Source organism: Cyanistes caeruleus, chromosome 5, assembly GCF_971803275.1.
Source record: "Cyanistes caeruleus chromosome 5, bCyaCae1.hap1.1, whole genome shotgun sequence".
Lineage (NCBI taxonomy): Eukaryota > Metazoa > Chordata > Aves > Passeriformes > Paridae > Cyanistes > Cyanistes caeruleus.
The window spans coordinates 82,764,924-82,790,571 of record NC_141705.1 but is presented as its reverse complement, the minus strand read 5'-3'; the positions used below and the strand labels follow the sequence as shown (position 1 = coordinate 82,790,571).

The 25,648-nt window shown below is 46.5% G+C and overlaps 1 protein-coding gene and 1 long non-coding RNA gene across 6 annotated transcripts in view; one reads left to right on the top strand and one right to left on the bottom strand.

The window, feature by feature from the left end:
* Positions 1 to 25,648, top strand: part of ANTXR2 (ANTXR cell adhesion molecule 2) — a 73,386-nt gene that overhangs the window by 6,112 nt on the left and 41,626 nt on the right. For all 5 annotated transcript variants that reach the window (XR_015287359.1, XR_015287360.1, XM_086890930.1 and 2 more), the window contains exons 4-10: positions 2,573 to 2,654; positions 3,645 to 3,752; positions 3,851 to 3,919; positions 4,756 to 4,836; positions 16,999 to 17,059; positions 18,020 to 18,115; positions 20,767 to 20,836. Coding sequence is in view for 3 of the 5 variants with exons in the window: in XM_086890930.1 (XP_086747056.1) it covers positions 2,573 to 2,654; positions 3,645 to 3,752; positions 3,851 to 3,919; positions 4,756 to 4,836; positions 16,999 to 17,059; positions 18,020 to 18,115; positions 20,767 to 20,836 (567 nt within the window). In the remaining 2 variants the exon portion in view is untranslated. The remainder of the gene's footprint in view (positions 1 to 2,572; positions 2,655 to 3,644; positions 3,753 to 3,850; positions 3,920 to 4,755; positions 4,837 to 16,998; positions 17,060 to 18,019; positions 18,116 to 20,766; positions 20,837 to 25,648) is intronic.
* LOC111922469 (uncharacterized) overlaps positions 1 to 25,648 on the bottom strand; it is a 50,215-nt gene that overhangs the window by 21,643 nt on the left and 2,924 nt on the right. The window contains exons 2-7 of the long non-coding RNA XR_015287363.1: positions 18,510 to 18,590; positions 9,339 to 9,505; positions 6,076 to 6,186; positions 4,965 to 5,120; positions 4,021 to 4,402; positions 2,555 to 2,716 (exon numbers count right to left, since the gene is read on the bottom strand). This is a non-coding gene — a long non-coding RNA (uncharacterized LOC111922469). The remainder of the gene's footprint in view (positions 1 to 2,554; positions 2,717 to 4,020; positions 4,403 to 4,964; positions 5,121 to 6,075; positions 6,187 to 9,338; positions 9,506 to 18,509; positions 18,591 to 25,648) is intronic.

Sequence of the window (25,648 nt, the reverse complement as noted above, 5' to 3'; positions counted from 1 at the left end):
CTGTTGCCTTGCAGCACACAGCCTCATTTCTCACCATAAATACATGCTCAGTGAGAGCCACCATCTCCTGCCAGCGCTCGTATGCTCCTCACACTAAGATAATTCAAGATTCCAGCACTTCAATAGGTGGAATGTGATACGGAAGAGACATGCACAATACTGTCCCCCACTCAGAGGGGCTAAGAACACCCCTTCTGGAATCTGCATGGATATTAACAGCTGTGTTTGCCTGGCTGCTGCTGGAAGAGCTGTCTGAGGCAGTTACACAACTGAGAGAGAGAACAGACGGGGTAGCTATTAAAAATTAGTTGTGCCTGTGCTAAAACACAGAAATGGGCTGCAGCGCATATGCTGAGTGGGTAAAAGATATTAAATTTGCACTTATTCAGCCCAAACACAGACAGGCTGCAAGTTGCTGATTCTGTTTTGCCTCTTCCACCCCCCTCCCTTTTCTGATTTGCACCACAAAGCCAGCATCCCTCAGCCTGTGTTAGTGCTCCTGAGCTGTGCTGTGGGATGTCCGGGGCGCCCGGGCTGAGGGCTCTGCTGTCATGGTACAGATGAGTTACACAACCACAACTTCCCTGGGGATTTCTGGAGCTACCAAGCAGCCTTACAGAAACTAGAGAAAGGGAAGTTGTGAGAGCACTGAGGAGCAGGAGTGGGGCTCCTGAGTGCTGTGCCTGGCTGACTGCTGAGTCCTGTTATCAGGACAGTGAAGGCAGGCACGAGCTCGCGTGTCCAGCCTTCAAACCAGCTGGGGGGAGTTTCAGAGAAGGCGGAGCCCACCTCTCCTGCTGGTCCCAGGGCCCCAAGGTCCTGCAATCCACACCAGCCTTCTGACATCCAGACCAGAACCCGCTTGCACTTGACCGGCTTGGAGACTGCTGGGAGCTAGCTGACATCTGGCTGGGTCTGTCTAGTGCAGCTGTGCCCCGAGGGCAAGAGATGGTGCCTGATGAAATGCAGCTAAAACGGCTCATGCTACCAAAGGTTTTCTGGAACCCCTTGTAGGCAGAGACCTGGCAACACCAGGGATTGCTGTGCGACCGGGTCACAAGACGTTGCAGATAAATAAAACCGAACTGATTGTACAAAAGCTATTTCTGCAAAATGAAATCTGTTTCACAAAACTGGGACTTGAGTTGCTGCTTGTTTCTTGGCAGCAGAGCACTAACGCCTGTGATGTGCTGCCACTCATTCCTGGCAAGCACCAACCCTGTGGTTTATAATCTGCGTTCGTACATAATCACTTGCAAGTTGTTTCTATAGATGCTGAATGTAAAATATTTGGATCAAACAGATTGTATTATCTTACATAACTTGTTCCCTTCCATACATTGAATGCCACATATCTCTTTTACTCCCTCCCCTCCCTGATTGTATCAGTGGATCCTGTGATGGGGAGCTTATTCCAGCTATGGATTGTACTTTGGAACAGAGCTGCTAAACATAGAGGAAGCCCATCCGTGGAACAAATGACGAGTGGGTGGCATTCAGGCAGTGTGGCATATGCATTCTTTCTCATTTGGTCTGGCCTAAGGAAAGCTTTCACGCATCCCGCGATGTATTTTCCCTCCATCTCCTCACCCCTGCTGGGTTCCTCTTTCTCACCTAGATTTGTCACAATGTTCTATATATTCTGGCCCAAATTTTGCCCCTTCTTAGTTTTTGCTTATCCTTTCCTAGCATGGCTTTCCATGGACTCGGCTGAACCTATGTTTGCAGGGGAATGAGGACCCTGTGGATTGGATTCTTTCAGTAGTCCCTCTGCCTTTTCCCCCTGCTTGTGCCCATTTCACTGGAAACAGTCCCTGTGGTGCAGTCTGTCAACTTCTCCCCTTTCAGCTCCATAGCTAGTGAGCATCTTGCAGGTGGACCTGCTGTACTGCTCGTGAAAAACCATGGTGCAGATGTGTTTTCCTGTTAAATCTGTGTGAGCTGTGGACCTGTGTGGGATGTCTTCGGAAAGGTCACACAAAAAGGTTGTGACAGTCAAAATTTAAAAACGATCCTCAATCCTGCTCTTGTCCCATGGACACAAAAGGTGTATTGCAAATGCTACATTTGCCTACTGCTGTTTTCTTCAGGGCAAAGGTTTTAATTATTGAAGTTCTGTTCTATGTCATTAAATTCCTGCATATTGATCTGGAAGATTTCTGTTGAAACAGAACTGCTGTTTTAGGGGATTTCTTTGATTGCAGTGTGGTTGGAAGCAAAGTTGGTTTAAAGTAGCAAAATAGACCTAATGCAAAAGAATTTCCACTGGGCTATGAAATGCTTTACCATCTCTTTGCAATATCTACTCCGCCTGAACATTTTCCTTGATTCCAGCTTTTTGACTCACTGAAGCATATTGCGTTAGATAGGTCTGAAATACCTGTTCCCACAGCGCCACTTCTGTCATGAATACACAGTCTGCCTCCATGTGGGATCCTAACTAAAGGCTCTAATTTACAGCTTTTCATTTCAGTTCTCCTTGAGGACAAATACTGTTTTTCAATTGGTAAATTACACCCTTTCCACACTTCAGGTCACACAAAAAGTCTCTTACCTTTTCTTTCGTTCGCAGGGAGAAAATTAAGAAAGGCCTAAAGGATCTGGCGGAGGTGACACCAGCAGGTGAGACATACATACACGAAGGACTAAAACAGGTAGGTTTTACTCATCTTCTTGCAATCAGCTGATCCTCTATTCTCACCCTTTGGGTAACAACCTGTAACATAAATAGAACAGTTGTACACCTCAGTCTGTTACGCTCAAATCTTTCTGGCTGCCTGAGTGGTCCCAGGGCTGCCCAGACACTCTGCAAATCCCATGCAGAAGATGATTAGCCATCACAGCAATTTGCCATATGGAATTTCTCAGACTTGCTCCTGCTCACAGAGCATGGTTGTGTGTCGTGGGTCTCAGAGCTCAGCCAGCATGCCAGCGACACGGTGAGCAGTCACACGCAGCTCGGGAGGGCTGCGGGGCTTGCGGTGCCTTCCAGAGCGCTCTCCTCGGGGAGAGTTTACCGCACAGAGCAGCGTTTGTGAGACAAACGCTCTTCATTTTGGACTGTCTTAATTACTGAGTTCCCAGCTGCTTATATTTTTCTTTGTTCAAGTAATGCAGTTTTGATGAAAGCCCTAGCCCTGAAGGTGAAGATCTAAGCTTTCACTGCTACAGAAAAATCAGTTCTTCCCCTGTGACTGCAGAGCCATGTTTGTAACCAGGATCTGCGCTCTGAAAAGCTGGGAAAAGGGAATTCTGTTGCTAGTTAAAAATAAAAAAAAAATAAATAGTTTTAAGCTGTTCTTTTTATATCTTGGGACCTACTGACTGTGTCTGAAATCTGGGGGTTAGCAAAGAAAATCCTAATGGTGGATTTGAAGCACTCTGTCCTGGGAGAGCTGCGCGTTGCGAGGGTTGACTGGTCAGTGACCCAATTGCTTTGGAGATGGGCTCAATTGTGGCTGGGAAGGACCAGTGAGGGGCTTTTCCCTGCTGGTAGTGAGTTCAAGGGAGGCAGATGATTGTCATGAGAGAGATTTGAGGATGAAGCTGTTATTTCAGATGTTGTATTAGATGCTTAGAAGATGCATCACAGTTAAAAGTTTGGGTGTAGTTTTAAGGTGGATAAAGGATTTTGTTGTTTTCAGGCCAACATGCAAATTGCAAAGCAAGGAGCCTCAAGGTTCTCTAGTATCATCATTGCACTGACTGATGGCAAGCTGGATGGTCAGATTCCCTTGTATGCAGAGAAAGAGGTGAGCACAAGCTGGAAATACATGTCATGCCCTGCAGAGTTTGGGTGCTGCCTCTTGAATTAAAAAAATGCTTATTTCTCTGTTCTATGATGCCACAGGCAAGGAAATCCAGAGAGCTGGGAGCGAGAGTTTACTGTGTTGGTGTCCACGATTTTGAACAAGAACAGGTAAGAAGAAGAGCTTGACTATTTTAGAGTACTAGGCAGTACCTCAACCCAGAGTTTTACAGAGTTAATGTTAAGTTGTACAGAAATTTAATTTTACTTACATTAGGCAGCATAATGTCTTCTCTGGCTCAGGAACCACTCTCAGACGTGTACACAGACATAAATAGAACGTGTGGGTGCCGTGCTCACTGCCAAGGAGCCCCGTTGGAAATCCCCTTAACTGGGAGCTGCCAGCGAGAGGGTGCAGGCAAGCCCCTCTCATTGGAATGGCAGCCAGGTCAGGGTACTGATGACACTGAACAGCGGAGCCGTAGACAAGGTTCAAGCAGAGCATGTGTAACCATCTTGGGACAAGGAAAAGAACACGGGATTCATGCCCTTCACTGAAAAGCTGTTCCAGAGTTGCTGTGTCCCAGTGAAGGCTGCAGCTACTCCTGTTTGGTCCAAGTGGCTTCAGTGGAGAGGTACAGGAAAGGCTCCTTCCTAAAGGAGATGCAGAGAAAGGGCTTTTAGTGAAAGGCAGAACCAACAGGGAAGGTTATTGTTGGGATGGGAGGTACAAAATCACTGCCAAAATACAGGCCCTGAAAGGTTTCCTCAGTGTGATGCTTGCCACGATGACTAGCCACCATTTTGTTAGCTGCAGTCAGCTGTGGTAAGCCCTCCAGTTCAGAAAACTCTTAGTTAGCTGTGAGAGAGCTCTAAAGTTTCCTTCTCTTAGCAGAACTGATGAAGGTTGCTTTTAGACATCCATTTAAATTTTAAGGGCGTAAAGCAGCGTGAGGAATTTAGTTTGCCAGATGATTCATGTGTTTGCATGCATTTTCTCTCCAAAGCTGGAAAGAATTGCTGACGTGAAAGAGCAAGTCTTCCCTGTCACTGGAGGATTCCAAGCACTGAAGGGAATAATCAATTCTGTGAGTACCAGGCAATAAGTTTTACATTTCTTCAAGAGTAGAGCATACTCTCTAGTCTCACTTGCTCTTCTAGGCAGAGCTGGTTCCTGAGGCAGGAATTGCAGTAGATGAAGTTCCCTCCCCATTACCTTAGAGATGCAGTTCTGTAAATCAGCACTGCTTGCACCTCCTGCAGTTATTCATGCTCAGACCTCATGTAGAATTTGAAGACTCCTCACAAAGAGAGGGAAGTTCATCTGGGAAGTTTGGGGGATGCTCTGATAAATGACAGCTTTGGGTTCAGTCTGGAAAAAATGGAGACTGTTACTCTGAGAGACTTGAGAACAACTGCTTAAAACCTGAGGAATAAGTGCAATTTAGGAATTACCCAAATCTTTCCATACAGAGAGAAGTGTTTTAAATGCATGACTTTAACCACTTGTTATCCCAGTACGCGGTAAGACTGTTCCTGTTTTCAGCATGGCTTGAGAAACTGCCATCAGTGAGATGAGGCCATTCAGCTGACTACTGTGGGAAGGGATCAAAGAGAATCATTCTGGTTGCCATCAGTGGCTTGACACTATTTCAGCTGTGTGCTAAGACACCTGTGGTTGTGGACACAAAATTTGTCCCATTTTAGACTGGAGGCTGTGTCTTTTTTACAAGGTTAGCATGCTGCTGCTGCATGTAGGCAGCACAGTGCAAACAGGCTTACTGGCAGAAGTCAAAAGCAATAATGAAATCCATTTTCTGAGAGAGCCCACTCTCATTTCCCTTTCCTTTTCTTTTTTTAAATAACAAAAGGATACTATTCACATACAGGATACTACACAGTCATGAATTTATCACTTCCCTTGAGCAGTGTGGTTTTTGGGAATGCTGTAATGCAACAACTTATTTTCCCTGTTACATAAAATAAATATAGTTCCAGAATCTTCCTTGAGCTTTCTAGAGAAAGGTAAGCAATCTTTTGATGCATTGACAGATTTTCCCCTGAAAAGACAGTGCAGCCCATGTGGTACTGCCTAACACCTTTACTATTTAAAATCTCATTCTGTGCCATTTGAGGGACTTACAGGACTCAGCGATGCTGCTGGTACAAATGATCCGAGTGCCAGTACTGGGCTGTGTTTATAAGAGCCAAATGTTTAACCCCAGCTGATGATGTTATGTTTCCAAGGATACTGCTTTGCAAATAAGCATGATAGAGGAATAAAGACATGGGTGTTTGGCGTTTCCCCTCCAGCGAGGGTCACTGACCTGCGGATGGGCACCTTCCGAGGGGTCAGGTCTCCGCACTCCTCTGGCCCTCCTCTGGAAGCAGCACAAGTACAGTCACTTCAGGTTTCTCAGGAGCTCAGCTTGAAGAGTCTGTCATTGAAACACATGGAAGGTTAGCATAAGCCATAGGGTGTCCCATTACCCACATTCTCAGCCAAGGTGTTTTTGGGTGGTCTCTGGCTAGGAGCAGTGCCAGCCTGCTGCGTCCATACCTCCCAGGAACCTGAAAGCGTGTGTCAGCAGGGAGGGAAGCTTTTCTGATAAGATATGCCAGATGGTGTGTGCACAAGCCTCAATCCAGCTTCCTTCGATACTTAAGAAAAACCCAGCTGTAAAAATCCCAGATTTGGGTGTACCTTAGCTGTAAAACAAGACCAGATACGTGGAATGGCAACGCGTTGTTTCAAGGTAACAACTTAGCAGTGACAGGAAAAGCAAACGGATGTACACAGTTCTACAGCTCACATGCGAGGTCTGCTTCTGCAGACTGAGCTCCTGAGTTGATTCAGGGTTCATTTACAGCCCAGCCACCGGCCATGTCAACACTCAGCTTTTACCACAGAGTGTGGATGGAAGTATCCATAGTAGGGTTTCCGGTTGGTTTGGATTTTGTGTACGTGTGTGTGATTTTTTTGTAGTGCATTTGTGGTGGCAGTATTAACAGGATATTTTGGTATGTTGTAGTTAATACTCAGTTTTCTTTGCAAGGGTTTGGAGTGAGTATGCCAATTCCTTCTCATAACATTTATAGCACTGATAAGTAGATCTAATTGAACATGAAATAGTCACAGTTTTCCTTGTTAGTCGCTATTATAAATTCACTTCAGTTTGCAGGTTAGCTAGAGAATGCAGACTCAGAGACACTGATGTAAAGGGGAAAGCTAATTTCGAACCAGATGAAAAGGAGATGGGTCACAAACATGCAGCAGTATTGCTCAAAGTTCAGAGTCAAAGGTGCAGTTGTGAAACCCTCTGTGAATGTTGTTGAACGATTTCTGTTCAGAAAAAACATTGAAACACCATTGAACATTGAAAAGCATTCAGAAATGGTAGCAACCCAGCAATTAAGACCCCTGAGCAAAACTGCAACCCAGAACTGCTGAGCAGGAGCCTCTACTACATTGATCTCTCCAGGTATGAGACTGCTTGCTATCCTGTTATATTTGTACTGCATTCCAGGAGAGCCGAGCAGTTAGTCTGCATTTGTTAGTGTTAAAAAAAATAAAAGTGATGAGTTTTAGCACAGACTGTCTGGAGTACCTGCTCCTGCAGTTGCTTTCAGTATAAGCAACTATTCCAACTTATTATCTCTGGACAGAGATATGTCTGCTTAATCCTGCCCACAGATTAACATTCAAGACAGTCGAGATGAATATTTAGAGTAACCTCGGCTCAGATGCCGGAGAGCTTGCGCCATGTTTTGACATTAGTTCTGATAAAATACTAGGCAAGTGAGAAGGGTTGAAGTGCCCACTGTATTTCTGCTGAATAACATCCACTACCAGGTCAAAAAGTCTGTGCAGACCTGTGAAGAGGGGCTGCTTTGTGAAGTTTCCTGCTCTGCCAGCATTGCTCATACCTAGCTTACAAGGTCATAACTAAACAGCATTGTCAGGGTGAATAAATCTGAGCAAAACTCTAGAGCTTAAAAGCAAAACGCTGAAGGCAAGTTACTGCACTCTCAGGAACAGTTACTGATGGGCTTTGGCTGATTATTACACGGAGTGTAGCCTTGTGAATGAGCCAGGACAGGGTGAAGGCTTTGGGAGGGCACAGTTTCTGTCACCATGCAGCAGATCAGTACTAGATAAGAAAATGAAACCCTTAATTAAAAAGTCAAGTCCTTCTGATTTGTGAGTGAAAGTTATCTGGTTGTCTCTGCAGGCAGAATTGGACAAGGCTGGTACCTTGAAAAGTTACATTAAGGGAACTCACTAAGCAACATTATTAGAGTGTATGACAGCTCTACGTAGACAATCACATTTTTATACTGAAGTAAGTTGACAGCACGTAATACAGGAAGTTAGAATATATTTTGTTCTGAGGAAACTCCACAAAAACTTATCAGATAAGACTACAGGAACTGATACGTGCACAACTTTAAAGGAAGTAATTCAAAAAAGGGTAAGCCTAGAGTTGTTTTATCTTTTAGGGTTACAAAATTTCTTAAAAATTCTACCTGGAAAGGATTAGAAATAGAATTGGTAAACATCTCCTCCTGCTTGTTCATTTTACATGGGAAACCCACTGTTAGGCATAATGGACAAAAAAAAGTAGGTCAAGCCATGTGAACTGAGTACTGCACTACCCAGAGCATTGTAAATTGAAGCAAAATTCTCTTCAAGTTGGCTGAGCCTCCTGGGGAAAAAGCCTATGCCTCAGCATAAAGCTGTCCATTTGTCCAGGAAAAGTTGCAAACTAGGATACTCGAGGATCTGTCTCCTGGTGAAGGGGTGACCAGGGGAGAGGAGACCTCAGGGTTTGCAGGGTCCAAACTCCCAGGCTGACAGGGACTGACTTAGACCCATCCAAGGAATGCACACAGGACCAGTGAGGCCAAACAAAGGATTCAATGCACACAGGAGCCTTAAAAAACCCGTAGATTCACCCAGCATCAGACTCAGGCTCTGCTACAAAAGTTTAAATTCTCTCCAGTAAAACTCTGTGGCTGATGGAGGGAAGTCTGCTCCCGTTGAAAGGAGCAGTCAGCAAAATCCCTCTGGCATCCCGATCCATTTGGACACCAGTGAGGGGTGTCTATCCCATATCCTGGGGGTTTCTATGTCAGCTGGATAGCTCCCGTGTCACTTGCTGTGCATGGCAGTGCATCGCTGCTTTGGAGTTACACGGCTTGGTGACAGCCAGCGCTGCAGGGCCCGCAGGGAGCCGCCGCACAAACCGCGCACGGCAGCGGCACGCTCAGCGCTGCCGGTACCTCACGGAGTCACCTCTCATCTGGAGCGTGGTGACACTCACTGTCACCACGCCTGTGCCCCAGTGCTCAGCACAGAGAGGGGCCCCACAGGCTGCTGACAAGACTTGGTGATGAGCAGACCTGTCCCTGTTTGCCATACTAACATGAAGTCAGCAGGGAGAGAAGGCCCCAAACCACTTTGGGCAGCCAGCTGGTGTCCAAGCAGGGACAAAATCAAACTCCTAGTGAGAGAGAGTCAGCTTTGTTGAGGTCAGCAAGAGGTATTCATGTGAGGAGCAATTTTAGCCCTTATGTTTATAAAACTTACTGCATTGTCTTCCCAAAGATGTGCTCCACCCTTTCTCCATGAATCTGATTCCTTCTTTTCCAGCTGTGCTGTCAGCAGCACTTCCTCAGGCTGGCCTGGCTTTGGCACTGGGGGAGGGTGAATCACGGAACTCACACGGGTCCAACAGCATCTCCAGCTGGTACCTGCTGTAAGGCAACAGAATTTGTGTTTAGGGAGGGTGGGAAACTTCCCCGCTGCCACAGCGGTGCTCCAGGGTTAGACACCAGAGAACGCTGGTTCCGTGTCTCTAACGGGACTGCTTACCAAGCTCTGCTGTCTGAACCCTGCTGCCTCAGGGCCAGGTTGCAACCTGGGTACCGAGCAGCAATCGGGGACTACGTGATTTTCAAGTAATCCCTACTGCTGTCCAGCCTGTGCAGTGCCCTCGAGCTAGCCTGCCTCCCTGCACTTCCTTGGGCTCAGCCTGCTCCCTCCCTTTCCCTAAGTGCTGTCGTCCCTCCAGTGCAGATGAAGGGGGGTCAGCCAGCTGACTGGACGCGGTTAAGATTTTTCGAGGCCAAAATCAGCTTAAACGGTTCATTATCAATTATACATCAACTTAATTGGATCATTTCCTGTAGGAAGAAAATATGCTCGGTTTATGCACTGGGAATCCAGGAAGCAAACTATTAGACCCTTAAGGAGGTGGGGGGAGGAGAAATGCAGCAAATTATCATTAAAAGAATTATTTTGATTAAATCAGTCATCCTATTTAATCCCCTTGGACGGTCTAATCCTCAAGCTGCACTGGGTGCAAGGTTCAGAACTAACGCTGTGCTATGTTTTCCATGTGATTGAGACTGAGGAGATAGTTTTGGGAATTACTGCATGTAGTTGTTAAAAGGAATCAATGGCCTGGAATAGAATGCTTTCTGCTCTACCCTTCACTGCTGTGCAGCCCTCAATTTGACATTCCCTGACATATTACAAACCATATAATGTTCTCCTGGAGCACAGTGAGCTTGATAAGCCAGCACCGGCACTGACACGACTCCGGTTAGAGCGAGCGTGCCTGTGCCCTGTGATTGGGATGGGACTTGTCAGCCAGCCCTGCACGGCTGGCAGCTCTCTTACATAAGGGATGCTTGTACAACTGGCTCCGAAGGCAGCAGTCACAGGTCCAAATAAAATCCAGCGACTCCTTAGTGAGAAGTTTCTTTGAGACAGACTTCTCTTACTAATTAGAAAAAAATAAATAGCCCAAGCAACTTTTTTCCTCTTACGGAAAGTAACAGTTTGTCTTGATTCCTAGTTACATTACTTGGTAAGTAATGGTTTTAGGGTTGTTTTTAGTAATTTGGGGGTAAAGGTTCTGATGCTGTTAAAATACGCATCTCATGACCCACAGTTTTGTCATCTCCATTTGCTTTCCTCAGTGGCTGCCAATGAGGTGCTGCTCAGCCTCGGTGTAATTAGAATATTCTCACTAACCTAACGCCGCGCCAGGCTTCTCTCGGGTGGTGATTTTATGCAAGACCATATGTCTCAGGGATTTTTTTTCACTTAGATAGGGGACAGGGTAGCAGCCTTCCCCTTCCCCTCGCTCTTTGTTCACGGAACTGCTGAGCAGCGTCAGGGAGCAGGCCAGGCTTGGCAGCAAGGTGTAGACACGAGCACAGATGTTTGGCAGCAGAGAATGGTAGGGCCCATTAGATATTAACTGCTGCAGTTCCTGCTCTGACTTTGTGGGAGAGAAGCACCAAAATGGTGTTTCCTTGAAAAGCATGTGTTTCATTCCAAGTCACCCTGAATTGATTGCCTTCCCTCTACTGTGAGGTGGTCCTGCTGCCTCTTGCCTTTCTGCACAGATCGGCACTGGGGAAATAAATGACAGAGCTTGCTTGAACATGGCAGAAGCACGTGATGTGAAAGCAACGTTAGAAAGAGTCAAAGGCCTCACTTTGGAAACAGTTAATTTCAGGGAGTTCAAACATCAATTGCTATATGGGTAGGCTGGCCTGTCCACAGCCTAAGGTGTACTGTGAAGGTGGTTCTCACTTAAAAAGTCTGATAAAGGTTTCTCAAAAGTAATTACAGAAATGAAGAGCTCTACTTAAGCTTATTTCTTACTGTAGCCTACTCCATATCTTTTTTTGTTAAGACCTAATTCTGCCACACTGTTAGGGGGCACAAGTCCTATTTACATAAATAAAGCAACAGCTCCTGAGTGAGAAACCTGTAACAATGCCAACATACTACTCCTTAAATTCTTCATCACCCCGACTTCACACACATTGACTTTACATGCCATAACAGTCACTGAATTCAGCACAAAAAAACCTGCTCAATGCACAGTCAGCATTTCATTGTCTAGAACAAAAACAGTGGGTTCAGTAAACCAATTATACACCTCCTGCTTTACTTCTCTTTCCTTTCTACTCTTAGCAGTAGTGGGAAAAAAAAAAGGGTTTTGAGTTGAAAAAAAGGAAGCAAGCTGCCAGTAATACTTCTAAGTGACTCATAGAAAAACAAACCCACATGGAAACATGGGGTAAGCCCAGTCCCAATTCAGCCAATTGGAAGGAATGAAGCAGAATAGTTTTAGGAACTTAACCAAGCACCTGGGTGAGTTCAGCTGGACACAGCTAACCCAGCACCAGCACGACACTGCCTTCATCATCCATTGCTCTGAGGAGCCGCACAGCCCCGAGCTGGGATGGGGCTTCAGAAGGCATTAACTCACCAGAGAATGGCCTGGTTCCAGAGCAGTGTTCTGCAGGCTGGGACAGCTTTCCACAGCTCTGATCTGGGCTTGTGGTCCCCATCTGCATGCCCTGCTCCACCTGTGTACGCAGGAACCCTGCTGCAGCCTACCATTTAAATAGCTGCCCCACACGTAGTGGCATTTCTGAGCAGCTAAACCAGGAGCCCAAAGGTGCAGGCAATTCCTCATCAAGGAAGGGCCCACAGCTGGCAGTGGTTAAGGCTTTGCCTGCACCCACAGGTCCATCCGAGGAACAGAATGCTCAAGGTAGATTTAAACACTCCTCATGTTATGTGGGCCCTCTCAGACATTACCTTCCATTACTGCCCCCGGTTTGCCATAAATTTATCACACTGACAATCCATGTGTTGCAGTGACAAGTGCATGAGCATGCTTCCTACTGTGTCTTGAAATATGTATCCTGATGAGAGATGCAGCTCTTGATGAGGCCAGCTTTGTGGTTACCTGAGGGAGGAGCTTGGCACCAGTACAAGAAGGCACATCTCATGGCGTGCCACACCACCAACAGTGTTTAGTTTCTAGCTCTGTTTTCCTTGAGGTTACAATTGCCCCCACCAGCTCTTCCGCTTGCAGCATTCCTAGTGAAAATTACGGATCCCACATTTGGGAGGAAGGGGGGAAGAAAAGGAGTCTGCACAGAAAAGCTACTTCTGCCTGCAGCTCTGAGGCTGCCATGCAAGGGGGCTCTCAGGGCTGTGCTGCCATCTCTGGGTACGGTTTGGCTGGCAGTGTGTCCATGGACTGTGCTCCAGGGACAGCAGATCAAGCTGCAGGAATGTTATCTGTGCACACACAAAGTGTGGAAGCAATCCTGTTGTGCTGTCAGTGGGTTTTGCACGAGCCTTGTCGTGCAGCAGTAGAACAAAGATGAGTTTTTAAAGATGAATGTTTTCTTTTCTTTAAAAAGAGGTTGGGGAAATAGCGAGTTGGATGCATTTGTTCTCTTGCAGGACATAGACTTCTGGTCAGAGACTCATGCTGCCTTTCCCCAAAACCCACAGCAGCCTGATTTGGGTCACCTTCTGGTGAACACTGATGTAAACAGAGGTGCAAGTTTGAATGAATCCATTGGGAGGAAAGGCCACTGGTGGCCCTAGAAATCCTTAGCAGTTCAGAGTCATTAGCATGCCAAGTCTGACCAAACTGTGTCAGCAGCTGTCTCCTTCCAGCAGTTCCTGGCTATTCTGACCTCTGTCCCAGGAAGCAAACACTTTACACCATAGTCATACATAGCCATAGTGAATTTTCAAGACTCGAGATCACTACGGTGGTTCAGTGAAGGATCCAGCTGGGATGATGACTTACCCAAATCCTGTACGCACTGTGCGGTTCTGGGCAGGAACAGATGCCATGCAAGTTATGATTTATGGTGCTGCCTGCTGCCAAAAACTTTTGAACTGCATATGGGGCTAAGCGAAACCGAGTGAGGTTGCAAGACAAATTGACACTTAGCGTATTTTGTTAATTGCCCCTGTACGGTTGGGTTGCTCACGGCTTGTTACTAGTGCATTGTTCTCACAATTTCACGGAACACAACCTTCATTAGAGTCCTGGAAGGGAAAGTTGTTGTTTGTGTAACACTGTGTGGCCTGGTACAGCTCTGTTCCACAGCACGTGCTGAGGGTATTGCAGGCCAAATGCTCAAAAAGATGCAGGAGCCATCCTGCTTTGCTGTTAAACAATTGGAACTTGAAAGAGGCAGCAGCAAAGCTGAAAAAAGAGTCCAGGGAGAGCCAGGCCTGGCCTGTGACAGGTTAAAGAGGTCCTGGAAGATCCACAAAGCACATTTTCCAGAGGAAGAAACATTGCATAAAGCAGGGGAAAGATCTCTGATGAAGCAAAATTGATAAACAGAGGTGGAATTTGTAAAGACCATGAGCAGTGGGGAGCGTGATGTCAGCCTGTTGGTTGGCTGCCTTTGTGCAGCGTGCTGCAGGGACATCTGCCCTTCCAGTGCTGATGGCAGAATTTGGGTGTGGGGTGTTTCTGCAGCTCAGAGCTGACAAAACCCGAGTGTGTGGTCACTTCAGACACCTGCAGGTCAGAGACAGGCAGTGTTTCTCCAACAGATTCAATGGGAGAAAATATGTTAATAATGACAAAAATGAGAATCCACTGCTTTAGAAATATTGAAGTTTGTGGGAGCCTTCAGGAACCTTCTTGTGGGAAGCACATGGAAAGTGCCATGAACACAGGTACAGATTTTACATATTAATTAACAACCAGGTTGGTCTGGGAAAAATGCACTAGGTGAAAAGTGGGGCCACATGGAAAAGCTGGTAATGGATAAGTGGACCTAATAAATGAACTGCCTACAACTGTTTTAAGAAGATTTACATGTGCGCTTACTTGCAAGCCACTGAAATAGCCTGAAGAGAGGTGGTTTAAAGCTCCACAGCGCCAGTTGGGATGGCCATGGTGCTCCCAGGAGAGCTGGGCAGCCCAGCAGCTGTTCGCAAGCGACCCTTTGAGCAAAGAAAAGCGTGTTTGGGTAGGTAGGACCCAATGTGTGCCCGCGAGTCGGCATCAAGGGAGAGTGGGCTTGTGAGTGCCCCCTGGGTATCTTGGATGCCTCTCTTCTGGTTACTTCTGCTCTCAGAAGTGTGCTGAAAGGATTGACCTGCTTTCCTGAGAGATGCTATGGAAACTGCACAGGGTCCACTCAACAGCCATCAGAAAGGATTTCACTGAAGGGGTGGGAGGCTGCCCTGCATCCAGCTCTCCTGCAGAGCAGTGCCTGGCAGCAGAGTCGGCATGGAGCGCAAGCTGCATTTGTGCCACTGGCTCTTGTGCTGGCTGCTCTGAGAACCCAACCTCCAGCACACCAGGGTTTAAAACCTAACACACATGGTTGCCGCCGCTGCAGCGTGGCAGCAATGGAGCAAGTCCTGCACAAGAGGAAGCTACAGGATCATTTCCTCAGCAGTCAGTTGTGCTGCTGTTGAACAAGTGGATGTTTGGGGCTTGGATTCTATGTCCCATTTTCTTGCGGTCCAAGAGACTGACTACCTAAGAACAGAACCCCACTGCATTGTCTTGTCCCAGCAGCCACACCTTTGTTAACGAGCTCACAGCTGTGGCCACTTTACCTCAATTGGCTCGGGTTCCAGCTGGACCCAGTCCCACGCTGCACAGGTCGCCTCAGAAGACAAAGAACACCCTGTAGTCTTACCACAGCTTTCCACTTCTGAAGCTGCCAGACATCAGGACAAAGGCTGACAGGTTGCTGCTCTATCTTGCACTTGGGTTTTCGGGGAATCGGTTCTCTCTGGTCAAGCCAGCACTGGGAGGAGGGGGAGGGCAGGGAACGAGAGAAAAGCCTTTGTGAGCCTAGGAGCAGAGTCCTATATTTGGTGTGGGCCTCTGGAGATGAAGTGGATGACATCACTTCTCAGAATCTCTCCTTGCATGCTGTTTGTCGTGGTCTTAAAATAACATATATCCAGGTAGGTTTTTCCTGATTTATATTGCACTTGGAAGCACAGTGTTAGAAAATTCACCCTGGGGTGCAATGAAATTAGAGAACTACTGCTTTGCAAGAGAAGTCAGGTTCTCTCCCACGCTGTCTTCTCCTCTCCCTGATCTCCAGTTGGTACCACTGACCCCTCCTTAGGCACTGGGCAGATGGAGCCAGGACAGGGATTGCAAGGTTCTCCTTCTAAAAACAAAATGACTGAATTCTGTGCCACCTGCTGCATCTGTACTTCACATAAAGCTGGCCTCCAGTCTCAGTTTCACTTGAGCTGTTTATCTGATTCCTTAGTGAAAAAAACCTGAACATGCTTTTACAGCAAAGGAATAAAAGGCTACACAAAATATTCCCCAGCCTCCAAACAAGCCACAGGGAACTTCTCTCCACACTGCAATAGGAATCAAAAGGCTAGAGCCCTTTTTTGGAAGTGAGATTCTCAGCTAATGTGAACTGCCTGGCTTGCACTGAACTCTGGGCTACATTCTTTCCGAAGATCTCTGTTGCTGTGTCTTATCCAAATGCATCCAGTTTGTAAAAATACTGCTTGATATTTAACATAGGTTTTAAAGCACTAAAAAATTAATTTGTGCACAACAGTTTGTGGGGAGGGAGGCAATATGGGAAGTGTTCACTGAGGCAGGATGCTCTCTTTCTTGGAGCTTGGCGTGCTTCTTGTCAGAACAGTGACTACATGATAGTTTCTGCTGGGCCTGGATACGTAGCAACAGAAACCACTGGGAAGCATCATGGAGCGTAAAGATTCCTATCGAGAGGAAGGCAGGAGTTAAAAGTAAGACAAAGGGACATTCCTAGGAAGTCAGGGCAGCTCTGCAGCAGACACAGACCTGGCAAATGGAGATAGAGAGGGGACTCTGCTGTGCACGTGATTACAGGGTCCTGAACCGATGCCACGGAATGTTTACAAATGCCTGCTAAAAATACCACTTAGAACAGGGAGAGCTGAAGTGAGATCCCTGTCCAACGGCAGGCAGGCCGTCAGGAACACCACTGTTCCTGTGCCTCTCGATGCAGGGCAAGGTGCCAGCACTCGCAGTAACGTGCACTTGGCTCCATCAGGCTTGATTGTTGGAAGGCTGCTTTTGACTGGATTAGGTTTTGGATCAGGCTCCTTGTGATTCATTTTTGGCTTAAACATTAGGGTTGGGGTTCATGGAAAAAAGGGTTATGGATCTGAGCATATCATATTTTAAAGGCTCTCTGGGGTTTAAGAAACTAATCTAAGCCATAGGAACTCCTAGACTTGACAGTGCAGGTGTGCAGGAGCTGTGCATGCTCCAGGCAATGTCCTACAAAGTCAGACTTAGCAAACCAAACCTGTAGCTGTATGTGTGTTCTAGAGAAAAGCATTTGTTTTGAACTAAGATTGCTCATTGAAATTGTGCTGTGGAACTTGTTTGTGACTATTTCCTCCTTGGCAATAGGTTTTGAAACAATCGTGCACCGAGGTTTTGTATTTGGAGCCATCCAGTGTCTGTGTAGGAGGTAAGGTTTTATAATTTTATACAATTATAAAACTACTCAATTATTACATAGGACTGTGGTTTCCCCGTTTTATCTGAAGGAAAGCTCTACGTCTCTAAAATAAAGCATCTCTAGGTTAAGTCCTCAAGAAGTTAAAGAAATGTTGGAATTCTCTGTTGACTTCTTGTGCTCCTCAGAGGAGCTGGCTGCCACAGCCTGCTTCCTTAGCTTGGGTAATGCACATGTAAATTGGTGAGCATTTACCTGCCCCTCTCCCCTGAGTCTGCTCTGCACTTGGCCCAGATCTGCCCCAAAATCTGTGGAGTGTAAGAACAAAGCACGTGACTGCATTTTTGGGCAGTAAGAGCAATGTATTAATGAAATAGAAGAGTTGCACAGAATTTTAAGGCTTTGTCTCTCAGCTTCATAATCCACACATAGTTGGAGATCAATCAAAATAAGATAGTTGCAAAATGTTACTTGGATGCTTTTGTGGAAAAATAGATGCTCTGTGTCAAGTCAGTGGCCCTGGTAGAATCTTTTCACTCCTCCTCTGCACAGCTCACCGAGAGTGTGGCCCTTAGGCAACTTGCTGAGAAATAGTACTAAGGAGAAATGTTTCCTTCAGCTGGCACTTGAAGTGAGCCTGATTTGGATTTGGGGAGTCTTCTTGTTCTGAGTCCCACACTGCTCGTGCACTGAGAAACTCTGTCTTTCTGTGCAGCTGAGCCCTGGATCCTGGTGATAGCCCGAATCTATTTCAATTGTCTCAATAAAGATTAGGGAACAAATCTTGACTTTGCCCATTTGTAAGGAGAATTCACTACAAGGGTTCAGGAAAAAGATCTCCCTAAGTTGGAAGCATTACTGTGTTGTGCTTTGTTTATTGAAGACTACATGGAATTGCCCTGGTGTAACTTACTGCAGTTTGTTGTAGCTTACTGAAATATGGTGATTTTGTGTTTTTGTTTTTCCCCCCAGAGGAGTTTCAAGTTGTTCTCAGAGGAAGCGGCTTAACCCTTGGTGGGAGAACCGACAGCGTGACTTGTACCTATCAAGTGAACGGAACAACAATCCGTAAGTGTGGGCGTTTGCCATCCTCTGCCTTTGCAATCCTGAGCAAGTGACTGAGTTAGCTTCTCGTTAACTCAGCTGATGAACAATGAAAGGGAGAGACAGCAAAGAGGAGAACAGGAAAGCTCTGAGTATGACTAAAGGCAGGAGAGGTGTTTCACACTCTGCTCAGTGGTTTCATTTTGCTACCGGGTGCCGTTAGCTGTGAGCGGCGAGTGGTGTTGGCAGCCCCCTGGCTGTGGGCATTATCATGGGTGAGAACTGTTTGGCTCCTGATGTTTGGGCAAGAAGATGTTTGCTGATGAACAAACCTGTCACTGCAGTGTACTGACTGAGGTCCTTTTCTGCACAATACTCCTGGCCAAGACATGTCATTGCAATTCCTAGAAGCACTTACCTTGTTTTTTGCAAGGTCTCTGCCTGTTCTGGGTGGTGTGCCACATGTGCTGTGGGTTTCAGGGGCACGTCAGTCCTCCTCCTGCAACAGCATAGAAAAAGTCCAGGTCAGAACAGTTGTGTATTTTGTCATGGTCTGAGCTCCGTGTGCCCAGCATCAGGGCTTACTGCAACCACAGCCCAAAGAAATTCTGTTTCAGATGGTGACCATGACACCTTGTACAGGCACTTCCCCCTAGCTCCTATGTGAGTTTTCCATATTTCTATCTTTTTCTATCCAGAAACTCAAGTGGATGGTTAGGATAAGTACATCTAACCTCTAGCTCTAAACAGAATTCCTTAGAAGCCAGCCTGACTGGAAAACAACCAAAAAAGAAACTTGAAAGAAAAACTAAGACTGATTTTTTCCCTGCCTACTGTCTGATTTCTGTATTATCCTGTCTAAAATTCCTACACAATCGAACTTGTCTTTCCAGCGCAGTTTCTTCCTTACCCTGGAAGGATATACTGGATATATACTGGAATTGGCTGCCAGTCTCTCCTGCCTGTTAAATACCTACAATAATTTGTCAGAATAAAAGGATAACCCAGTAGTTCTGGATGCAGGCAGCCTGTGTAAGTCAATTTCGCTTGTATAAATTTCCCTTCAGTTTCCATTACAATTGTCACCTCTGCTTGCCATTGCCCACAAACACTTGCTACCATCTGATGTGAGAATTGCCAACTACAGCTCTGGGCTGCTTGTTTTTTCTTGGCTTCAGAAAGGGGTGTGCTGAAGCACATGAGGGTAGGGGAATGGCACAGTGATGTATTGATTATAAAAACACAATCTGCTCTATGGGGTCTTGCCAGGGCCTTCTACATCCCCCCGGTCCACATCTTCAGCAACGGACAACAGCGAGCGGCTGGGGACTCGTACAGGAACAGAACAGGGAATTAGCAAGTGGTCTTTCCTGCAGCACACAAGGTCATTCTCCACAGCTCTGTGCTGGATCCTGACTGCCTGCTTCAAGGAAGCCTAAAGGGGTCCAGTGGAGCCAGGATGAACAGGAAGATAGGCAGGGCACCTGGAGCAGTAGCAGGAGGAAGGAGATGGTCCCATGAGAAGGACAGCCATCCCCGTGTCACTGCACTCTCCTGCAGTCCCTCTGCAGAACCCTCAATTTGGTGAGGATCTGCTGGTGTTGGAGTTCCCCTCACTGAGAGTCTGGGCTCTTTTTGGGACCAGCCTCTGAGCACACCCTTACTGTGTCAATTCCCCTGCTTTTAAAGGATGCATTTGGCATCTTTCACGTTCTGCATTTATAAAGAACCATTACCAAATGCTAGAAAGGAAACCTGCCAAATAGAGCTGTGGGATAGAAAAATAATCTATGAAACATACCATTAAGACAAAAACATATGGCAATGTGCTAATCCCTCTTCCCCACCTCACAACTAGCCCCAAATCTAGGCCAAGCAGTCAGTGCAGATTATAGCACATATGAAAAGCTCATTTATGCCAACAGCTCCTTCTTCAGCTGCCCCTGAACCGCTTGTCTGTCTGCTTGTTCTGAAATGCAGGACAGAGTCATCTCCAAGTTGATCTGGCAGATCACTTATCTGCTCTCACCCCACGGTCAGGAAATAGTCCTTGTACAGAGATCATCAGTCCTGCCGTGGGGAAGTTTGGGCGGATGGTTCTGCACACAGGAGCCAAATTTTCCCCAGTTCACCAAACATGTGAGGTAAAAAAAAAAGCTCTGTCCTCCCCTCCTCACACTTGCAGAATATAAATGCTGTAGTGGACACAAGGCTCCACAAATAAATGCTTCATGTGCTTTACAGATAGGCGCTTTGTAAATCACACAGACTCAAAACCAGAAGAAACACTGGAGAAAAAGTCACAGCTAATAAAACAGTTCTGTAATGCAACACACAAGGATGGAGCCAGCTAGAAACAAACCATCTTCCAACTACTGGGAAACTACTAATAGTGTTCTCACTCTCCACAAAGACAGTGTTGATTCTAGGAAATGTTGTCTCTGGAAGAGCACGAGCTTACTCGAGTAGCTCAAAGAAGCGCTGTAATGTGGGTTCACCCAGCATTTACAGCTGTGTTCCTTACCTTGGGCCTGCCTTGCTGTGGGTTCCAGCCAGGACAGACCAGTAAGGAGCACTGGAATGGAGGGACCTCAAAGCACATTCACATGGCAGCTCCTCATGTAAGCTGCACAGCATAGTAAACTCATGTGATTTTAGTTTTTTGTTTTTTTCAGATGAAAGGCCTAAAACAGTAGAATCTGATTTTTTGCTCTGCCCTGCACCGATCCTGTACAAAAGTGGCCAGTAAGTACTGAACCAAATGCCAGCCCATGTTTTGCTGGAATTTGGCATCATTGTAGCTGACATTAATTGGGAGGGGTTTGGCTGAGGGCAGTATTTTGTTGCTTTTACAGGGGTTGGTTTGTTGTTGCATTTTTCCCCCATTCTTGTGTTACTTCCCTGGTGTATATGCCAGCTTTGGAGTGGGCTGGAGTAGTCATCTGTGACCAAACCCATTCGGACAGTGCCTTAAAAATGAATATTCAGCCAGTTTATGAAATACTGAAAAGATCTGGCTTGTCATAAGTTTTATGCAGATTAGCTGTTTTAACAGGGCATAATATGCTCTCGTCTAGATCATCTTCAGGCCCACTGTTAAAGAGATGACATTACCACTGACACTTACAAGCTATTATTAAAATTAGGTGTCAGGATGTGTACCCCTGCTCCACACATCCTGATCCAATGAATTAACAGCTCCAGCACTGGGGCTAAACTGCAGCTCAGGCCTTATTCTCAGTGTCACTGGCCAGGGCTGCACATTACTTCTGGCCCTTGGAGAACTAATCCTTTCTCTCCTCCTCTCAAACTCAAACGTGCCTCAGGGCCTTGTGATCACTTGGAGTTCATTGTGCAGATTTCTGAAGACCCTAAGCTAATCTGAAGTCAGAAAACTGTACATCAGATCTGGGTCCTGTGGGAGGGCCAAGGCTTTGGCTGTTGGCTTCCTCCCCGTTTGTCTAGTTGTTCCCAGAGACTTGCAGAGACAAGGCTAATGCTAATCTGATAGGAAGCACAGCAGTTCTGCATTGGCATTTATCTGTGGCAGTTCAGGAGCTGAAGAGCTAAGTACATTGTATAGATGACTTGTCTGTACTTCTATTTCTGACTTGAGCAACAAGGAGCCGCCTCAGCTGGGCTGTCGGATGGATAGAAAAGCTCCAAACGCACATCTGGTTTGTGTGTTACACAGCAGGCCGGGGGAGGGAAGTTGGAAAACCACAGAGGAAAAAGGTTCAGTGCTTGACCCCAGCGGGGTGGTTCGGGCAGAGGGTGTGCCTCCTGAGCTGCGTCATGGCTGGCAGGGAGAAGATGTGTGGAGCAGAACTACACATTCAATCCTCTGTGTGTTTTCCCATGTTGCTTTTCACATAGCTGTGCGACACATGCGTTATGCTGTGTGCAGCAGGGTGTCAGGCCCCTGTGTCCCACAGCGCAGCAGCAGCGCTCAGCTGGGAGCTGCTGGGGGTGTGCAAGCGCCCAGCACAGCAGCTCTGCAGCTCCTGGCTTAGCTAAAACCACTCAGCACCACCAAACTTGGAAGGGAACTGATTTTGTCATCAATGTCAGTCGGTCAGGTTAAAACCCCTCCTCCCCAGGCCAGGTATTTCAGTGGAGTTACTGTACAACAGAAGAGCAGTAGCAAATCAGGTCCCAGTATGAAGCTGCCCAAAAGCTGATGCTGTAGATGCTTTCCCACACACAGTTTGTCTCAGAGTACGTAAACAGCCGGTCCTGCCAAATGCGTGTAAAGTGCATGACACGTTGGTAGAGGTTAAAGCTGGGAAGTGAATTGCACATGCTGCATTTTTCCTTTCAGTGCTGAGTGTTACTGAAGCAGACAGCTGCTACCCTGGAACTGCAGTGTGGATAATGCACCTCAGCACAATACAGCTGGAGTTCTACAGGGTCACAGGAAAATTCATTTCCCAAGTTACCATGAGAAACACAGTTCCCTGACCTGCTATTGAAGGAGTTGGAGCTTTGGCCCAGAGCTGAGCAGTTTACTGTGCACAAGACAGACAGCTATCAAAGATACACACATACTTGAACTCTTGACTTCCCACTGGCACATCCTAGCCTAGCACCGGATATCTCCCAGTAATTCCTCATGTAGTGGAGATGATATTAATCACTCACGTAGCAACAACCACTCTGTTCCTTTGTAGCGCTCTTTTGGGTGGAATTAAGACAACACAAGCAGCCCGAGGTAGTTTGCTGTGTGACTTTTAAACCCGCAGCTTGGTTTCTGGGTGAACAGTCAAGACTCCGGGAACAGGTTTCATTTTATCTTTTCCTAATTGGAGGCACTTCTTGTTGCCTGATGAATTAGCAGTTTTCACATGCAGAGCAACACTAAGATGTGTGGAATTGATAAAATGCCAAAGTATCCAGGATGCTGGGTCGGTGAGCCCCTGCTCTCCTGGACTTCCGCCACAGTGTGTTTCTGCTTCCTTCCCAGCTGTTGGCTGCACTGCGTCTGGAGCTTCCCAAGTGCCAGCTGCAGATTTAACCAAGCCTTTTTTTCCAAAGTCTGCTTTTGCACAGTACCCTGTAGCAGATGGATGTATCATCCTTAGGTTGGGTGACAACATGACTGTGCTGCCTGTGCCATTTAAAATCCCTTCTTGTCATGCTGCTTCTAAAGTGCAAAACTCCATAGTCTGCTTACAAACCCAGCCCACTTACAAGGCTCCTGATCAGCTAACAGCTGACAATTATTCATGATTTTCACACAAGCAGCCAATGCCTTATAAAACACGTTACAAGTTTGAAATAAAGCAGGAAGGGAAAGTACACATACACCTTGCAGGAAGGTAAGGAGGCCAACCCAGGTTGAATTGCTTTGAGAGATCACTTATGCACTGTGATGGCAGGTGTAGCAACACAATCAAGCTGATTAGTAAACAAGACTGATTCTACTGCATTGCCCATTTAAAAGTCACATTTGTAAGGTCTCAGAATATTTGAGAAAAGCAGTTCCCCTTTTTAGCTGAGACTTGGATTTGTGGTCCTGGCACAGCTCCAGAGATTCAAACCAAACCAGAGGTGGCTGTGACCTCTCTGTTACTGCACGTTTTTCCGTAGTCATTGTGCCTTGGAAAGCAATCAGAGTCCCTGTCTCTTTGAACACTAGTACAGGAAAAACAGTGATATTTTAGAAGTCTGCATTCCTTGCTAGCTTCACTTTTATTCTCTCACTTCTGCTCTAAGTTCTGTGAGTTTCCATTTGGAACACTCTGTAGGCTTGGCTTCACCTCCAGCTGCCTTCTGCTCTGGTGAGCCATTGGTGAAACCCCCTCTGCCTTGCATGGAAAGGCCAGCAGCAAAACCAGTGCCTGAACACTTACAAATCTGCTTTTATTAGGTGACTGGGTGACAGCAACTACCGTTTAAACTAGCACAACAAATACTGTTTTACTGAAATACTTCTTAGTGAACAGTTACGTGACTACTGCTATCTCAGTCGGTTTCAAGTCTCATTTCTCACTGGAATATCACAGTAACATTTTGGATTTATTGGTGCCTACCACAAACATCCCATCTTGTGCAGACTCTCCTCTAAGCCAGGCATGAAAGGATGGATGCAGGCTAGGCAGTGGATTATTCAAACTGAACCAACAGACTGAGGAATTGTCATTGTTCTTAAAATAGTTCAGGGAACTACAGAAGTCTATTTTTCATGCAGCTGGAGTGCTGGCCAGCTTCCATCTTTGTTCATCCTGCACTTGAACTCAGGTTTTGCTAGGACAGAAGTGTGCAGCGTCCTTCTCCTTGGGCTTGGAAGCTTAAGGAATAATAGAGCCAAAAAAGACAAATCCCAGCCTAAGCCTGAATGTAAGGGAAACTTCTCTCCCAGGTATCTCAACTTGATGATTAGCTCCCGTGCCAAGGTGGGGCGATCCACAATGCTGCAATTAATCACCTTATTTTCCCTCCATTCAAATGCTGCTGTCTTCAGCTTCCATTTATCGCTTCCTACATCCTGTCCAACACAAACAGCTGGTGGCACTTCAAAGGGCAAAGATTCTATAGGAATTCTTTTCTGGGTGGTAGGAAGGAAAATTACTACTCCTGTATTGCCAAATTCTTGGTTACCTGCAGTTTCCCAGGAGCTGATGGAGGCTGGGGCAGCTCACTTGGCACAAAGAACACAGCAATGCAGGAGGTAATCCGTTACCCATCACATGCCTCACGTTCAGCTCTGGGGGCTATAGGATTTTTAGGTGCAAGATGTTTCCATGACAATGGAAGAGCAGTACCTTGAATATTGCTTTCCATTTTCCAAGTGTCATTTTTATTAATACCAGCACCAGATTTAAGGGGAAGAGCGTGGACACATGAAAGCAAACAGGCACAGAGAAAATGAATGGATTGTGGGCTCCATCCTTCAGATTACCTCACTGGGTTTCTAGACAGCTGTCCCTTTGGAGAGCAGCTGGAAGGTGTTCCACGGAGTGGTTGTCATGGCAGGCTCCTAACCAGGGATCCTGACTGTCCCTGCTACCCACAGATAGTCTCTTGAGCCTTTACTCCTTTCACTGCTGCCTGTGACCTGGGAGCCAGGAACTGACAAACTGCTTTTGAGTCTCCTATCCTGGGGAACCAGGCTGTTCCCTTGGGACAGTGGTGATCCCAAACTGATCATGCAGGCAAGATGCCAAGCAAGTGCTTGCACCCCCAGGCACATACCTGCAGCAGCAGGGGAGCCAGTCCTTGCAAATTTGATTTAACTATACCAAGGAATTTTTTTTTCCACTGTTACTTCCCTTTTCTTCCCCATCAGCTGCAGGCTCTTAAGTCTCTCTGCTTTCTCCCCTGTGCTACTGTGCTGGCAGCATGGAGAAGCACTCAGCTAAGGCACTCTAGCATTCTTTAGGACACCATGAACACCTTTCAGACATTTATTTCTTACTGCAGCTCCTTTATGGAACTCATAGTTTTCCCCTCCTGTTTCCTGTGCTTGATAAAGGCTCTCTGGAAGTAAAAGCAGTGTTGAAGCAGCGATGCTTTGTAAGGTGACTGATGGTGAGTATGTTTGCCTAATTAACTTGT